Genomic DNA, 18,173 nt, shown 5'->3' on the forward strand with positions numbered 1-18,173 from the left:
AGGCTGGGCAGCAGCCAGGTGGGAGACATGACTGGGCCTCAGACAGACGGAGAAGATGGCCAGGAATAGGCAGAGTGACTGGCAGGATTTCTGAGGATTGGGGATGTATGTGTCAAAGGCTAGTAACGACCCCTTCCCCAGGCATGTGATGCTCGGGCCAGCTGCCCTGGCCACTTGCTAGCCTCTGTGAGGCCCATTCCTGTCTTCCCCTCAGTCCTGTGGCTGCCTCCTGGCTGAGTTCCTGTCATCTACTTCCCAAGTATGTTCTCTGCACTGTGTCACTGTCTGTGTGGAATCGCTCACACATCCAGTGGCCAGCAGTTCTGCCCTGGGACGACGGCCCAAAGGAGCGTTCAGAAGTGCCCCTGGAAGGGAGCAGTCAAGGCCACATGGGCATCATCTCGGGGCACAGGGACAAGAGCAACACAAGGGCCTTGATGCAGCATGAGTGGCAGCCTGGCACAATACATGCACATTAAAAGCACGGCACAACCCAAGAGAATTGAAAACACGTGTTCAAACAAAATGCACATCCATAACAGCACTACTCACAATAGTCACAAGGGAAAAGCAACCCAAAGCCCATCAATGGATGACTAGACAAAATGTGGTCCATTATCCAACAGAACATTATTTAGCCATAAAAATGAAGCACTGATACACGCTACAACGTGCAAAAACCTTGAAGACATCAGGCTGAGTGAAAGAAGCCAGACACAAAAGGACACATGATGCATGATTCCATTTATATGAAATACCCAGAAGAGGTAAATCCAATAGTGACGGAAAGTAGATTAGTGGTTTTCTGGGGCTGGAGGAATGGGAATGGGGAGTGACTGCTAATGGAGATGGGGTCTCCTTTTGGGGTGATGAAAATGTTCTGGAACTAGACAGAGGTGCTGGTTGTACATAGTAAATGTATTTAGCGCCACTGAATTGTAGATGTTCAAATGTTAATTTTATGTTATGTGACTTTCACCTCAAAAAGGAAAAAAAAAAACCTGAGAAAAAAAAAAACCTAGGCACATGAAGGCTGACCCACGAGTTTTCTAAGAACACAGGGAATAGAACACCAGGCATGCAAGAAAGTCTGTCTGTGGCGAGGGCCAGGACAGTGCTGTGGGCCTTGCGTGCCATGTCTGCGGGGTTTCCTCCCCTCTAGGCAGGGCTGGACTGGGAAACACCATCATTAGCGGGGAAAAGATTCAGGTTGCCACCAGGTCCTCCAGTCTGGGACATCGGGTTCTGCATCCTCACACTCTGTAGGTTATAGCAGAAGTCTCTGTGGCCCCGCTGGCTGGGCGGGGAAGGTTAGTCTTTGGGATGGCACATGTGAGGGGTAGACGGCACAACAAAGACACAGTGAGTGATGGCTCCCGCAAGTTGTTTTACTTTGAATATACAGGAAAAGAAATCTACAAACGAGAAGCTATGTTCTACGGTTATGTCTTTTAAACAATTCTTGTATTTACAGATTTTTTTTTTCCTGATTAAAAGCACCAGCTGAAGATACAGGCTGCTAAAAACATAAGACACTGCAAACCCATTAAAAGACCGTATGCCAAACATACTTATTGAAAACCCTTTAAGGAAACAAAGACAATGCAACCAACAAATTTACCAGCTGTGCCACCAGGCAGCCCTTTCCGATTTCCCTGCCTGTGCTCCCAATAAATGGGACTGGGAGTGCTTACCCAAGGGGGAGGACGCTGGCCTCACCCATGGGAGACTGGGGGGATCCAACAGGGGAAGGCAGCTGTGTCTCCAAGGGAACCTGGCACCTCCTGGACCAACATCCCCAGAACCGTAGGCCCTGAGGGCCACCACTGCTCATAGGAGGAAGTGGGAGGCGCACACAAGGGGTCTGACCAGCTTTAATTTACCTGCCAACAGGAATCTTTCCGCTACTCCCTCACACCCCTGTATGCTTAAGGGTTTGGAGTTTTTATTTATCTGTTTTTTCCTGAACACTTAGCTATATGACACTAGCTATAATGTCTCCCTGGGGGCTTGCTTGCTCTTAAATTCTTATGATTGAGAAACTGTGAGGCGCTGAATTTGGACTCACAGGAAGGTATTTACAACAGCTTTATGTAATTGAAAGGTGCTGCAGTGAAGGGGACATTCAAAGCTCACACACACGCACGCATGCAGTACACGCGGGTTGGCTTCCATAAAGCTAGAGTGGAATATTAAATATTGAGTACTGAATTCTTAACTGTAAACTTAAGAACTTAACCTTAACTTTACATATACATAGATAACAAAGTGGTCACTAAAAGCACTTTAACATCAGGACAGACGTTAAGTGTTGAGGTTCTTATTTCAACTGCTCTACATACAAAATGTCCTAGAAGGAAAGAAAGGTTTAAATAAATACACAGAGACAAGCATGATGTAAAGTGTGATTGAAGAAATGTGGGTCTGGAGAGGTTCGAGTGTGGGGTCCAGGCCTGCAGGTGCAGCTTGTAGCAAGACAGGTGCTCTGTCCCTTGGGTGGAGGGGAGGACCTGGGGGGCATCCTTGAGGGGGGAGGAAGACAGGATGTGGACAGCTCATGACCAGACATCAGACCCACATCTGCAGGCCTCACAGGCCCAGTGGTGACATCAAGGGGGTAGCCCCAGGGAACATGGGAGAGGGCCAGACTCTTACGAGTGACCCAGGATGACACAGAGAGGGCAGGTCCTCTTAGGACAAAACTCTGCCAGCCCGTCCCTTCAACCAGCCTGTCCCTTCAACCAGTAGCTCACTTGCATGCCTGTTGCAGGCCCCCAAGAGGGCAGTAGGGCCCTGATATGGGCAGTGGCCCAGAGCAGGGAGGTCTGCTGACAGGCCTGCTCATGGCTAAGGCACACCCAGGCCTCAGGGCCCAGGCAGCTGACCTGAGTGATCCCAACATTCCTTCCTTCAAGGACACTGAGGCTTCAAGAAACAGCCTTCACGGTGCTGGGTGACTAGACTTGAACCAACAAGCAGTTGTGACTAGCAAAACCACTCACCACCCCTCATCAGGGAGATGATCCCAGGTGCCGGAAGCTAAAGGCGGCAGCTGCTTTGACTGCCCCTAAAGTCACCATCACCTGGGGCACCTCCTCAACTACCCAAGAGGAACACAGAACCAAGAATGGCTGTCTGGGCCTGGCAGAGCCTCCTGGGGTCCAGCTCAGGAAAAGTTTTCAATGCTGTTCTGAGACCCAAGGCAGGTAGGTTTCCTCCTCCTTCCCTCTGAAAACAGGGCAGGGGGCCAAGGGAGTGGCTGCCTGCAGGCTGGTGGAGCTTCAGGTGTCTGCAAACATTCTCTGCAAAGGAGGCTGCAGAGCTGCCAGAAAGCAAGCCCCTTTGATCCGGCGCCCTGAGTTGGGCTGAGGAAAGTCCCTCTCCCCGGCTTCCTGCCCCGCACTATGGACGCTGACAGCGGGAGGGCGGCTGGTGCAAACACAGGAGTTTCTGCTCTGGGCACCAGCTCTGTGAAGCCACACACACACACACACACACACACACGCACACACACACGCGCACACACACACGCGTGCACACACACACACACGGACACACGTGCACCCCCATGGCTGGACAGTGAATCCAGTCAAGGTGCAGATGTTTGGAAGCCAAGTTCCTGGGTCCCCCAGGGCCCCTAGCTAGAGGCCCCAGCTGCCAAAAGGATGGATGCTGGACAGAAAGGCAAACTGGGAAAAGCATTGTGGCAGGACGTTCATTTTTATCCCTGACATGAGCAATGACTTCTTCCCTCTAATTTTGGGCCAGAAACTGGTGTCTTGCCTCTGGGCACTGGAAGCTGCCATGAGCAGAGGAAAGACTCCAGCCCAGCAGAGAGGCCCAGGCGATGGAAGTCACGTGGCACCTCGGTGGTAATGACCACCCCTGCATGCAGGATCGGGAGCTGGCCAGTGGCTGGCACTCCACTCCCCGCCCAGACACACTCTCCTGAAGACATGACTCAGACGTGGAAGCAGGCCTGGCAGCTCAAGTCCACTTTGAAGGATGGCTCTGGAAAGTTGCCTCCAAAATCCCACCTGCGAGCCTCAGCACCCGGACTCCTGGTACTCAGCAAGAATGGCCAGCCGGCCCTTCCTGGGAGGAGGGGAATTGGCCCTCCACACTCCCCAAGGACTTGGAAGCTCTGGAGACAGTCGGGAAAGAAGCCTGGGGACAGCCACGCCAGCACGTCTCTAAGAAAAGCTCAAGTGCCATCTGGGTGGAAGTCGGGGCCACACCAGGCCCCACAGAGGCCCGAAGAAGCTGAGTGGCCCTGTCCAGGAGTCTCACAGGAGGCTGGCCAGGCTGGTGTTGGGTCCATTCTGAGCTTGGAACTGCACAGGAGGCGGGCCGTCTGTCCACTGTTGGGGAAGAGGACACACAAGTGAGGTCCTTCTTAGAGAGGAGCAGGGGTGTGCTGGGCCACATGTCTGTGCCTGGAACGCTGCCCTCCTCGGGCTGGTCACCAGCCAGGACCCTGCGTCTTCCACACTTGAGTCAGATGGGCCCCCAGGGAGCAGCCTGCATCACCCACTTGGGTTGGTGCTATCTTGCCCATCCAAGGGGGCTCCTGAGGCCAGGCTGAGTTAGGGATTGTTGGAGAGATGGAAGGAAATGGTAGCCAACTGTGTACTTCCCTCCTCAGGAAGCGTGTCCCCCAGGGGCTACAGACCAGGTGAGCTGGCCCCAAGGAGCCAACCAGCACCCTCATTTTGTCTCTCCCACCCTGTGCCCGTACCGTGATGAGGTTGTGCTCAGGGAGGCTGCATGCCTCGATGTGGTCCTGGAGCAGCTGCTGCGAGAAGTTCTGGTGCATCTGGGCGGCTTCGTGGGCATCCATGGCATTCCCGCAGGCTTTGTTCAGGTCTGAGGGTGGGATACGCACAAAGGATGGGCCTGCTTTGGCCTGCCACTGCCCCCACACCCTCCCCTTGGGTGTGGGTGGAGCCCTGAAGTCAAACCCCAGCTCTGCCAGTGGGTCGCTGTGTGCCTGGCACATCACCTGCCCTGAGCCCTGTGTCAAGGTCAGCAAAGCCCACTTGCCAGCAGCCCTCACATGTGCCCTCCTATGTTCCTGAGTCCTTTGTCCTTGGAGGTGGATGAGCAACAAGGCCCATAGGGGCAGATATAAGGGCTGGTAGGGCAGTGAAAGTCCCTGGGGCTCCCTGTGGATGCAGCACTCCCTGCAGCACTTCCAGCACTTCCTGGCTAGCTCTTGGGCACCCAGGAGCCCACCGGGAGCAAGGCACCCAATGCTCACTTCTGAGGCAGGAGAACTGAATGGGTGCATGAAGTCCACTGCAGATAGGAACAGTTTGCCCTCTACCTCCTCCCCAGGGCCCTGGGTGAGTCTATGGACCTCAGTTTCACAACCTGTAAATGGGAGAGCAGCAGTAACAACACTGACACCTGCTGAGCACCCTGGCTCGTCCTGCCTGACAGAAATGACTGCCATCCCCATTCATGGGAAAGAAACTGAGGCTAAGTGCCAGGGCTCACAGCTCAATTCTTCACTCAGATGCCAAGAACTAGCCTTGTGGGTCCCAGAAAGACAGAATCAGATTCTGCGTAGATCTCACTATGTGAACGAGCCCACTGCCCTCAAACAGGGCCTCCTGAGAAGCCTGAGAATGTGCTAGAACTGGGGCTATGGCCTGCAGAGGTCCAGTCTGAAGCAGAGGCTTAGCAGGGCTTACCTAGGGTCCTCTAGCCTTTGGCTCTACCCAGACGCCCCAATCTCTTACTCACCTCTTAGCAGGGCCGATGACCACAGCTGCACTGACATGTCTGGGATCTTGCTGGCTAGCTGCATGGCCGGCACCACCATGTTGTTACTCTCCTGTCGATCGAGAGCAGCAGAGGAGTCAAGCGCCGGGGGTGGTGGTAGAAAGGGCTGGTGGCAGGGACAGCGTGGGCCCCACCTGTGACCTCCTGCTGCTTGGCATATACCCACTCCTACTTCAGAGCCTATCTCAAATGACCTTCTCCGAAGAACTCCTCGACCACCTTGGGGAAAAATAAACTGCCTCCACGTCTCGGCTCTGCATGTGCCTCCTCCCTGGGGTACGGCCATGGGCAACTCTATGTGCCTTTGTCTTTCTAGCCAGAGGAAAAGGCACTGGTGGCAGTCAGCCCTGGACCCATATCAGGAGCTGATTAGAAATACAGATTCAGGGGTCCCCGGGCTGGGAAAAGGCAGCACTCTGTCCTGGCAGGAGCAACGAGGGCTGAACGGACAAAAGAGAGAGGAAGAGAAGTTTCTCTTCTACGTACAAGCCTGCTCTTGTGCGACGCCACCTGGGACACACAGGGCTGTGGGGCAGCAGGATGTTTGAACCCTCCAACCCTGACTCCACCACGTGATTGCAACAGCGCCCCCGGCCCCCAATCCCCAGGATGAGCTGAGTGAGAGCCGTTGGGGGCTGTAAACACCCATCCTTGACCCCGCAGTGACTGGCAGCACTGCTGTGACTACACCCAGTCCAGAGACCACAGCCTGCTGGCCTAAATGTTGGGTTCAGGGTGACACTGGGAAAACTCCCAATGCGGCAACACCTTGCAGCCTGGGGGGAGACTTGGCATGTAGCCCAGAGACATACAAATCCTCAAAACCAACTCCTGAGGCCCAGGTTCAACATGGCCACGGTTGCGCAGGACATGCCGCCACACAGACACAAAAGCCCAGTGACTTTATGCTGCCCTGTGGCCAGCACCTCGAAGATAAGCTCCAGGTGGGTCTCAAAACTTTTCAAAATTGAACCAAGCCCTTCCAAGACCTCAGAATGCACAGCAGAACAGGAAAAACTACTCTCCTCCTCTAGGCCTGGGGCTGGGAGGGAGCTGCCAGGAGGGAGAGTCCCCCTTGGCTCAGGTTCCCCCATGACAGCCTGGGGCTGCCCCACAGAACCTGGGTTTGAAGCACGGAGTGATCCTGAGAGCAGTCCTGTATGAGGCCACCCGCAAACTTGTAATGCCCAAGGACACTCTGGCCTGGCAGGCCCGGGGCAGGCAGTGTCTCCCCCAGACCTGGAGCTGCTTGAGGCAGGACCTGGGTTTGAGGACTCTTGGTGGCCCCATGTTACCCTACGTGGGCCCAGGCACAAAGGGAGCAGCAGAGGTTCCCAAATAAGCTCTATAATTTCCTCCGGGACCGCCCCAAACATGAACCAGAAGCTGCAGCTGAAGAGCTGCTCTGCCCATCCTGAAGGTGGCTTCTGGACAAACAAGAGCCAACAAGGTCTGGGTTCTAAGCCTGGGTTTGCAGTTTGGTGCTGTGTGACTTACTTTTTTTAACTTTATTTATTTTTTGGCCACGCCGTGCGGCATTCCGGATCTTAGTTCCCCAACTAGGGACTGAACCTGTGCCCCCTGCAGTGGAAGAGTGGAGTCTTAACCACTGGACTGCCAGGGAAGTCCCTTTTTAAAAATGTTCATTTTTTTAAAATTTGGGGCTGTGTGCCTTCAATCTCCCCATCTGGCAACGAGGTAATCACAGCCACTGCACCAAGACACAAGGCAGGTGGCCTACACTCAGTGGAGCCTCACGTTGAGCACCTTGTCCCTGCCTAACCCCCAGATGCACACGGAGGCCACTGTCCTCACTGTGCTCAGTGGGTAGTGTGACAGGTGTTGTAGAAGGAGTGGCGCTACACTCAGAAGGGAGAACTTAGTACTGGTCCCCCTCCTTCCAGGGTGACGATACCCCCCAGGGTTCAGGCCACAGCTACAGGGCATGTTGGCCTGGCAAATGCTTACCACATGACTGTGGGGAAGGGGATGCACCAGGCTCATTAAAAGCACTCACTCTTCAGAAGCCCTGGGGCTTGATCAGATAGAACTTTATGGGCCAAGACAAGTACCCTGCACTATCTGTCCCAAAAAAACAGCTGAAGTGAGTTTGGCTAAACTACAGAGTTGATGCCAGCTTAAAAATTCTCACTGCCATTAGAAAAAAGCTCCAACACAGTGGTGCAGAGAAAGACCAGACATAAAATTATAAGACAGCCTGATAAACAAAACCTATGCATGGGCAGAGGCAGGCAATGGAAAGAGCTGGAAGACAGAAGACATGCGATGACTTTCTCCTTTGCTTCTCAGACTTTCTATGAGAAATAAAATACATGCCGTATTTTATGTTGACAAATATTTTCCTTAAAAAATTAAAGACCCTGTATGGTCGATGGGTTAGAGCAGGTGAGATGTACACACACCCCCAGATGGGGAGACTCTGAGTCAACTGATCCCACCAGAGACCAGTTGGCATGGGTGGGGACCAGGCCCAGGGGGCACTGTTGGTGAGGGTAAAAGCACAGAGTGCACTGAAGACACCATGTGTGATGGGCAGAGATGGAACCCTTGGGATTGTGACTGAGCAGACACACTCCTTCTCCCCAAGTATTAACACAGGAAAGGGAACCTGCCCTCAGCCTTGCCAGCTTTGGGCAGCCTGACCAGCTCTAGCTCCACTGAGCCCTGGGGCTTTGCCTGATGACTGCCCATGGCCAACACTGGCCCTGTCTGCCCCACAGATGCATCCTCCAGGGATCCAAAGCTCCCCCAGCCCTGCCTGCCCAGGCTGTCTGAGCCAGAGTGCCTCTGCCCTGGCTGAGCCTCACGGAGCAACGGTGGGTGAGGGGTCAGTGAGATGCGATCATTGTGGGGCACAGAATGGGAGGCACTTCCTTGCTAGGTTCCCCCTACTAAGCACCACCCTGGCCCCATGCCCCTCAGCCTGACCCCTGACACTCACCCTATGGTTTCCCAACACATAGAAGATGTGGCCCAGGAGCACAAGGGAGCAGGCTGTAAGCCGGTTCAGGTCCTCTGCATTGGACATCTTCAGGGTTTCCCGCAGAAATCGCCTTCATGAGAAGAACAGATGATGAGGCCCCATCGGGAGGCCTCTGGGGAAGAAAAGGCAGCAATGGCCTTGAGGCCCTGAGCAGAGGGCCACCCACCCCATCTGGCAGTGGGTGGGAAGGGCAGGGACAGGGGACCTCGCACATGCTGTTGGGGGAAGAGAAACACCGGCAGGTGCCGGGCACAGGGACACCTGCCCTCTCCCAGTACTCACTTGGCCTCGTTATAGCGTCCCTGGAAGAAGGAGAAGAGCCCACGCACGTAGAAAGCTGCTGCTCGGAGGCAGTGCGAGCTGAGGGGAGAGCGGAGCGTCACACCTTGGTGGGGTTTTTGTGAAACCAGAAGATTTACAAAAGGGGGTTGGTTGGGGGGGTATGAGGTGTTGGGGTACATGGGGCAGTCTAGGGTCCCACAGGTGCTCACACCACCCCAAAGAGCAAAGAAAGCATAAGATAACTAGTAAAGTAGAACTCAGGGCCTGGGGCAGCCTACCTGACGGGGAAGCTGTGGTCTGGATTGATCCTCTCCAACAAACTGTACAGCTGTGAAAGAAATGTCTGCAAGTTAGGATAATTCCACATTTCTAAATATGAGAGAGTTTGGCCCCAGATATGCTAGTAAATTGACTAGGGCTGCCTGCAACTTCCTGAGGAATGTGCCCGTACCCCAAATCCCACGCCTGTAAGCAACCTGCTGGGAGAAGGGGCAGGACCTGCAACATCACTGACATCTTAGGTGCCCTTTGGCTATCATATGGAGGGTGTGCTGGTGGATGAGGGTTGAAGTGGGCTGAGGCTTCACCCAGTACCCACACAGTCCTATCAGGAGGCAGACACTGGGGTGGGGGTGTGGAGGAGACACAAGGGAACCAAACTCCTCTGAGACCACCAAGGCCACACCAGGCCCTCATGACCCTGCCCACTGTGCTTCCTGACCACTGGAGCAGCTGCACTGGGCTTTCTTTCTTTTTTAATAAATGAGGTGTTTTTAAAAAAATAATTAATTAATTAATTTTTTGGCTGTGTTGCGTCTTTGGTGCTGCGCGTGGGCTTTCTCTAGTTGCATCGAGCGGGGGCTACTCTTCGTTGCGGTGCGTTGGCTTCTCATTGCTGTGGCTTCTCTTGTTGTGGAGCACAGGCTCTAGGCGCGTGGGCTCAGTAGCTGTGGCACACGGTCTCAGTTGCTCCGTGGCGTGTGGGATCTTCCTGGACCAGGGATTGAACCCACGTCCTCTGCATTGGCAGGCGGATTCTCAACCACTGTGCCACCAGGAAAGTCCTGCACTGGGCTTTTACCCAAAGCATTCAAGCCAACCAATCACCTGGGAAGTCAGCTAGGCTTTTTGTAGCCAAGAGGTGATAGTGGCCTGAACTAAGAAATGAAGGCCGCAGGGGTGGAGACAAGTGGCCGAATCTGAGATACTTTAGAGGGGTCAGGGCTGGGAGGGAATTGCAGGGATAAAGGGGTGTTGCAAGGGGAACCTGGTGGGAGGGACTTATCCTGCGAGGTCAAGCTCTGGCCCACCTCCCCGCCTCAGCAGGCTGGGGCACCAGAACAACCTAGAGACCTAGTGCAGACAGCTGCCCAAGCTGTTGCTCCTCATAACTGAGCCATGAGGCCTCACCAATGTTCTAGAACAGACATCTCAGGGTAGAAGAAATTGGTTTTTTTTTTCTGAGGGATTCAGTAAAGCTTGGCTCGTTTTCAGTAGGGAAAAGTGTTAACTGGCTGTGGGAACGTTTCTGTCCTACACTTGGCCTTCCCCCAGCCATGCCTACGAATCGCTGCGTGGGACACCTTGTTGGGGGGCAAATACCCCAGGGCTACTGAGATTTGCTGGTGCCCAGGACAACACTCCCCCCACGCTCCCCTCCAAGTAAGAGTTGAAACAAAGGATACCAAACATGAAGCATGTCACCTACTACCTCTTGGTGTCTATTTCCTTCCCGTATATACACACTCGCCAGATTGGTCACGATGAAGGCCCACAGCTCCTGGTGATTGGTGAGCTGGGATGGGAGACACAGGGCATTAGGGGGCTGCGCTGGGCACAGTCATGTCACATAGGGGCCGCTTGGCGGCATCAGAGCCACCCAAAAGCTCCACAGTGGCTACCTTGGAATCTCCTTATTCTTTTCATTCCAAACACACACCCCTTGCCTCCTAAACCCAAGGACAACAAAACTGTTAGTTCTTTTCATTATAAAACAATCACCCACATTATGGGAAATTCCGGAAACAGAAAAGAAAAGCCAGCCACCCTGATCCTGCCCTCAGAACACACCACAGTTTGGTCTATTCTCTGCTGTCTCTCGGTCTGAGACCTGGCTGGACCTTCCCTCTACGCCACAGGCGGTAACCCCAGGACCCGTGTGCTGACACAGCAGAGGAGTACGCTGATCCTCGGGGAGGCAGGGACCCTGCCTGGAAGAAGCCGAAGCTGTTAGAGGCCAGAAATGCTTCTGACGGCTGGTGGTGGACAGACCCTGATCCCCAGTTCTTCTGGGGGGACAGGAATGGCCACAAGAGGGACCAAGCTGAGCGGGCTGAGCATTCCCAATGGGGCTGAGGGAGCGCAGCTGTGTAGGAGGCCGAGGGTGCCTGGGAAGCACAAACTCCACCTGGAGGCCCCTGGCAGGTGCCAAGGAGGTACAGAGGGTGATCTGACCTGAGCAAAGATGCTCCAATATGTTTGTCATGGGACCGCAGGAACAGCATGTGGTTGGGGGTCATGCGGGGTTTGGGCCCAATTCCTGGCTGCGCCACCCCCCCTCCCCCGGCCAGTGGGGAGGACTTCCTGGGACACACACCATCCGTCGGGAATTTTGATGTCGAACCAAAGAAGCAGCAGCCACTTGTGTAGGAAATGAGATGGGGAAGGAGGGTCCAAGAGACCTCCATAGGGCCGCGGGCAATGTGGGGTGGTCCTGGCACCACTGCAGTGAGCAGCACCAGCCGACCAGGGCCCAAAGTAGCTGTGACACAAGTCAACGCCACCTGGCGGGCTTTCGGGAAGACTGGGAATCGAGAGCGAAAGTGGCTGAACAGGCCATGGCACCAGCCCTGAGTTAGCTGGGGAAGCCCCACTGCAGGCTAGCCAGGAGCCCCCTTGCCCACAGCTATCCCTCATTAAGCTGTGCTGCCAGTGCTGGCCTTGTCTGCAGCTGAGCAGCACAAGACGTGACACAGAAAGCCCTGGATAAATGGTGCATCACTGTCACCGCTGGCATCAGGCTGAGCCTGTGGAGTCACCCGCTGACCATGGGTTTGTATGGCTGTTGTCCTCATCACAGACCACGCCCGACTCCTTACTGAGAAGCACCGCCTGCCCCATAAAGCGAGGGCCGGCACCTTACCCGCAAAGCTGTGGTGAACTGGGCTTCAGCGTTGTCCATGCAGTTGACAGAGACACAATACAGGCCCTGGAAGAAGAAGATGCTGAGGGCTCAGAGCCACATGCAGCTTGCCCGGGCCTGCACAGCTGCACCCAGGCGAGCCTGACAAGTGACTCTACTGAGCTAGCTATATCTGAGCTTTACCCTGACAAACAGGGAGAAAGATAGCATGCTTAATTATTCCTGCCTCCCGGGACCTAAGTCAACTTGGACTTGATGACATGCTTGTCAGAGTGAAGTCCACTGGGAAGGTTCTGAATTCTGCCTGGGGTGGTGGTCACAGGGTTACTCGCAGGGATGGGGCTGGGGGCGGGCAGCCCTCATGCACTCACCAGCAGTGTATGTAGCTGTGCTGCGTGGTTGGAGAAGAGCCGGGGGGATTGCTGGCACAGCTGACAGACCTGGGAGATCTGCCGGGAGAGAGCATGTCTGACATCACTTGGCCTGTAATGTGGGACCCAGTGCCCTGGCAGCATTGAGGAGAGACCCCAAAGCCGGTGGGTGTGCCCATGTCCTGCCCAGTCTAACTTGGGCACAAAGTCCCAGCGGATGTGCCCATTGTGAGGATTAGGCACGGCCTTGACCTCTTTGAGGATGGTGACCCTTGTCCATTACCCGCCTTCTCCCTTTCCAACTTGTGTCTCAGCTGTACAGTACCTTCACCCTTATCAAGGCCCCCGTGCCCTTTCAGGAAGGTGGGCATAAGGGATTACGGATCACAGGGCAGGAGGAGTGCTAGAACTGCCGTCAGGGGACCCTAAAACCCCAGACCCCATGTTCCTTGGGCATGCCAACTTTTAGGTAAAAGCCTCTGATCAGTTGTGTCCACGCAGGGTCGTGGACTGCCAAGTTATAGTCATATAACAGATGACGTCCTGCTGACACGCACTGGCGACACATTTACATTCTCCCACATGACACCCTCCGAGACCCAGCAAACTCAAACCCCTCTACCCCTCAGCCTTCCCACCCTGTGTGTGTGCAGCCCCCAGTGGCCTCACCTCCTGCAGAGCTGTGGCCTTGTGTCCTGTGACGAGCCTGCACATGATGATGTGCTCGAGCAGGATTACTTGGAAGGAGGACAGAATGGGGCTGCAGTCGAGCACTGGGGGTAAGAGGCAGGGGTGAGCATTCGAAGCATTGGCGGAGGAGACAACTGAGGAGACACTGACCCTTGCCTCCTAGGGGCTTCGAGCCCTCCGGCCACACCGGCCCCTCAGCTACCTGGGTCTGAGCCCACTTGCTCCGCTGGACACTGGCCCAGCACCCAGTCTGTCACCTTGCTCGGTGCCCACAGCACCCTCAAGCGAGGGGGTGCATCTCCCTGTCTAGGTGAGGAAACAGGCTCATAGCAGGCTTTGGTGACCAGAGTATTGTAAGAACAAGAAATTCTGGAGGGATCTGTCTTCCATCCTCACCACACCCCGACCCAGCTGAGTGCTCAAGGGCACTCTGGACACAACACATTCTAGAAATGCTGAAGTTGTCTGGGAGACTGAGGCCACGGTGATAGGCCTCAGGCAACAGTGGGGGGACCCTAGCTTCTGGCTGCCCCAAGCGGCTGTCCTCACATTGGAACCAGACAGCACTTTCCCAACTCATCTGAAGGGAAAGAACCGCAGCCCCCGTGAGCATTGGTTCTCTGGCTCTAAGGCTCTTCCCCAGCAGCACTGACAAGGGCACAGGGAGTGAATGAGGTTAACAGGCGCACAAGCCAGCCAGGGATATGTGGGGCTCTGGGTTCCTACTAGTCAAAGGTCCTTGATCGCACAGGATGGATTAGTCAAGCATCCAGGAAGAACCCAGGGCCTCCAGAGGACCTGCTGTCAGTCAGTTCCAATCCCAACCTCACCCTGAACACAATCCACATCACGATACTGAGAACAGAGAGCAAAAGCAGCCACCGCCTGTTTCAATTGAGCACTGCCGCCCCAGCAGCCCCCAGTGGAGTCCCGCTAACCCGCATGGCTATCTTGCGCAGTGAGGGGGACAGGACAGAGACGGCACAACCACCCCACAACACAACCCCCTGGGGATCAAGGATCCAGTCCAGGCCTGGCCTGCTCTGCCCGAACCTGGATCGTCCCCATCTGCCAACTGGGGTAACAAGATCCATGGGGCAGGGACCCGTGCTGCAGTCTTTAAAGGTCCTTCAGGCCCAGCATAGGAGGTGGTGATCGGGCCGCCCACCAGGGGGCTACTTGACCCACTGAGCCCCACAGAGCCTGACTTACTCTTGAGCTTCTCCAGCTGCATGAGGGCCTTGTCTGTGTACTTCTGTGCCTTCTCTAGGTAGCCGGCTTGCATGGAGTGCATCACAGTCACCTGGTGACAAGATCAGATGGTGGTGGTCACTGGGGCCCTCTCCTCTCTCACCTGGGCCACCAGGCCCCGGCCCCTCCAGGGACTCACCAGGTAGACAAGCACGCACATGTGCTCCTTGGGCAGCCAGTGGAAGAGGTCAGCGGGGTTGCTGGGCAGGATCTCATCATCGTGCAGTGTGGAGATGGTCTGGATGCACTGCTGCAGCTGCTTCAGGCATGGCTTCACGCTCTTTACCTGCAGCAGGCAGACAGCAATGCACACCTGAGCACCCGTCTGCTCCTATCAGGTGCCAACCACCCTTAGGAGGCAGGTGCCCACAGTGGCAGCTAGCCAGGTCCTGCCTGCCCATCGGCCCCTCAGCCCTTCCTTCCCGGGAACTCCTACCACACCCACCACTTGCAGGAAGCCCACCCCCCAAGATGGGTCAGCCAGCTTTCAAGGCACAGGGCAGGGCCAGGAAGGTCATCTGTGGGACTGAGGCTCCACCACCACCCAGCGCTGGGCACAACACCAAGGCCCGGGAAAGGCCTGTTCAAAGACCCTGCTCCAGCCACATTTTCTCCTTCCTGCAGTGACCTCAAGAGAGGAGGACACGGCTGGTTATCCTGGGAGGTGTGAAGTGGCCACTCGGAGTCCTGCAGGTGCTGTGGTTTATACAGACTGGCCTTTCTGCACCAGGAAGCCCCATCCCGAGGCCCTACAGGCCATCTCCACAGCCGTCAGCACCCTGTGAGAGTTTGCACTGTGCTCCTATGTGTTGACTGAAGTGCTCGGCCCAACAGGCAAAGGTTGGTGCATGTGGGGCAACCAGGAAGCATGACAGGGCGGGGAGGGTGCGTGGGGCAGCACCCATCCAAAAGGCTGAGACGTTCCCCCATGTACAGGTACAGCTGCTCCTCAACCATATGAGGGTTATGGGCTTTTTGTGTGTGTGCCTCAAACACAGCTGATTTTGTTAGTCCCTACTCAACTCCCACAAAGCTGTCATTAACTGGGGGGTGGTGGACAGACACTGCTTGAGCACCTGCTGTATGCCAGGCACCATGCCAGAATCCCCAGTGTATTTTCTTGGATTCCCCAAACTGCTCTCAAGGTCATTTGACCATTCACACACTGAGTAGATGTGTGTGAGGCCACAGCTATTCCCGCTATAAGGGCAGAAATGGGACAGACCCATTCCTGGAGTGCCCTCTGTCCACAGAGGTACAGTACTCATGCCAGAGCACAATAGGGCTGTGGGGGAATCGAGCCCCGAACGACAGACGTGCCCAGTGGTGAGGGACAGGAGGAAATCGCAGAGCTGATGTCTTAGCTTACAGGCCCACCCACCACCTGCCTGCTCCCCAGCAGCCCTCAGGTGAGAGGCACTACATACCTGCCCAGCATCCAAGTAGTGGGTCACCTGGAGCACCAGGAAGAAGACACGCAGAGACTCCTTCTGGATGGGGTTCCCTTGCCAGTTCTCAACTATCTGTCCGCAGAGGGTCAGCAGTGGGTGGACTTCCTGCAACTTGCGCTCCATCAGCAATAGCTGGGGAGGGAGAGGTGCACGTGCTGGGAGGCCCTCCTGGTACAAAGGACTGCCGCCCACCTGCCCACGCGCTGTGGGACTGCTGGCACCACGAAAAGAGGGTGCATAGCCGGGCTGGAACCCAGGTCTAGGCAGCTCCAACCCAGGCTGCTCTTCCATCAGCACAAATCCCACAACCTGGAACCTGAGTTTTACCTCTGAATCCAGCTGGGGGACACGGGCCTGCCCCTCGTGGCTGCCTGCCACGCGTGAGGGTCTGGGTGCCTGAGGGGCCACGACATGGCAAGCAGGCGAGGCTTTGGCAGACCTCGTGGGGACCCGGCCTCACATCCACCATACCAGCCCCAACCCATCCAGCCTCCACTTACCATCCCTTTGCTGAGCAGGAACAGTGCCCTGGAAAAGAGAGGGGTAGTCAGGTCTGGGAGACTCAGGCACCCCCTGGGATGACTGTGCCATCTCAACATTCACAGGAACCTAACGAGCCACCTCTGGGACAGTTAAATGGATGACAATGGACCCTGGCCAATTAGGTTTGTTTTATTTATAAGAGGGCTCTATTTTGTTCTGTTCTATTTGTTTTTAGCTTTTTCCTGTTTAGACACTCATGTGGTTCAAAAGCTCAGAAAGCAGAAACACGTGCTCAGAAAGCACGGAGGGGCAGGGTACAGGACAGCACATCCACCATAACCTTACTCTCGCTGACACAGCAGATCACAGGTTCCACATCTGTGGACAGCACAGGGTGGGGCAAGGAGGGAAGGGGGGTAATTAGGCTCAGGTGCCCACACCGAAATCTGCACCTCACCGTGGCCCCTCTGTGCCCACACTTCCTTGCCTATAACCAGCCAAGCCCCCTCGGGCTCTCCTGAGGGTTAAGGGGATGGAACTCAGGAAGCCTAGGCATGTCAGCAGCCTCGCTGCCCACTGTCCCCACCCTCAAGGGTGGCGCAGCCAGGAGATTTCTACTGTCTTAAATCTTTCTGCACTTTCTAAACAAGCACGTACTACTGTCATCAGCAAGAAAAATAATAAAATGAACACATTAAAAGGTTTACGAGACTGCCAAAAGACAAAGGAGGGCAGCCCAGCCTCACCCCAGTGCCTAGGGGCTCCTCACGGCACTGGCGTTGGGACAGGCTTTTAGGATAGGCTGTTGGGCTGTCGTCACAGTTTGTTCAACATCTAAGTCTTTGTCCCGCCAGTCTGTGCAGAGTCCCCATGTGCTGCAGCTGTCATCCCGTCAAATGGGCATCGTTCCAGGTGAGTAGACTGAGGTGGAGGGGGGTCCCCGTCACACAGTGAGAGATGTCTATACTCCCAGCCACCTCGCCATTCCTTGTTACCTCACGGCGTGGACACTCTAGGGTCTACTGTCTGACTGTTGAAATCTAAGGCCTAGAACTTCATGTCAAGGTTCCCATATTGTCACATCACTAGGCCATATCCCTGAGATCAGAAGTTCTGTGTCAGGCGACCTGTAGGCGCCATGCCCTAGTGAGGCCCACCCAGGTCACCCGCCCACAGTGGTACAGAGGCCTGTTTGAGGACACCTGTGAGTGAACATGTGCAGTGTGTGGCCATCCCCATGCCCTGCAAGGCATGAGTGTCACCCTGAATCCAGTGACGGCCACAGCACGAGGAGGATAAGACGGGCCAGGAACACAGACGAGACTGTGCGACAGTGTCCATCCCAGGGCAGGTTGGTCGAGGGATGACAGCCTGTGGGGAACTGTGTGGACCCCTGTGAGCACTTGCAAGTCCAGAGCTCAGAGACTGGAGTCAGGGACTGTTCTGTGCCATAACCCCACGGGACAAGCTTAGATTTTGTGTTTCCAGAATCCCAATGCACACAACAGAATAAGAGCACTGCTACCTGGAGTCTGGAATCCTACTACAGAGGATTCTTCTCTTTAGGGGAAAAAGAGACAGACTGGAGGCTCTCTTAGAGGGCACACAGTGAAGCACTGGTGGCCTCAGACCTCTGACCCCAACCCCAGGGCATTAGCCTCCAGGTAGTCTAAGCAGTTTCACGCATAACATGAACCTATGTCCCTTCTTTT

General features: G+C 55.2%; 1 protein-coding gene across 2 annotated transcripts in view; it reads right to left on the bottom strand.

Moving 5' to 3' along the window:
- Positions 1-1,367: 1,367 nt before the first annotated feature.
- MAU2 (MAU2 sister chromatid cohesion factor) overlaps positions 1,368-18,173 on the bottom strand; it is a 30,964-nt gene continuing 14,158 nt past the window's right edge. The window contains exons 6-19 of one of the 2 annotated variants that reach the window (XM_036846550.1): positions 16,479-16,506; positions 15,955-16,110; positions 14,667-14,813; positions 14,489-14,579; positions 13,256-13,359; positions 12,587-12,664; positions 12,216-12,281; positions 10,782-10,868; positions 9,352-9,401; positions 9,074-9,151; positions 8,750-8,861; positions 5,749-5,839; positions 4,739-4,866; positions 1,368-4,361 (exon numbers count right to left, since the gene is read on the bottom strand). In XM_036846550.1, coding sequence (XP_036702445.1) covers positions 4,287-4,361; positions 4,739-4,866; positions 5,749-5,839; positions 8,750-8,861; positions 9,074-9,151; positions 9,352-9,401; positions 10,782-10,868; positions 12,216-12,281; positions 12,587-12,664; positions 13,256-13,359; positions 14,489-14,579; positions 14,667-14,813; positions 15,955-16,110; positions 16,479-16,506 — 1,291 coding nt within the window. In that variant the 3' untranslated portion in view covers positions 1,368-4,286. The remainder of the gene's footprint in view (positions 4,362-4,738; positions 4,867-5,748; positions 5,840-8,749; positions 8,862-9,073; positions 9,152-9,351; positions 9,402-10,781; positions 10,869-12,215; positions 12,282-12,586; positions 12,665-13,255; positions 13,360-14,488; positions 14,580-14,666; positions 14,814-15,954; positions 16,111-16,478; positions 16,507-18,173) is intronic. The other variant, XM_036846551.1, reaches the window with a different exon arrangement.

This window comes from Balaenoptera musculus, chromosome 3 (genome assembly GCF_009873245.2).
Source record: "Balaenoptera musculus isolate JJ_BM4_2016_0621 chromosome 3, mBalMus1.pri.v3, whole genome shotgun sequence".
Lineage (NCBI taxonomy): Eukaryota > Metazoa > Chordata > Mammalia > Artiodactyla > Balaenopteridae > Balaenoptera > Balaenoptera musculus.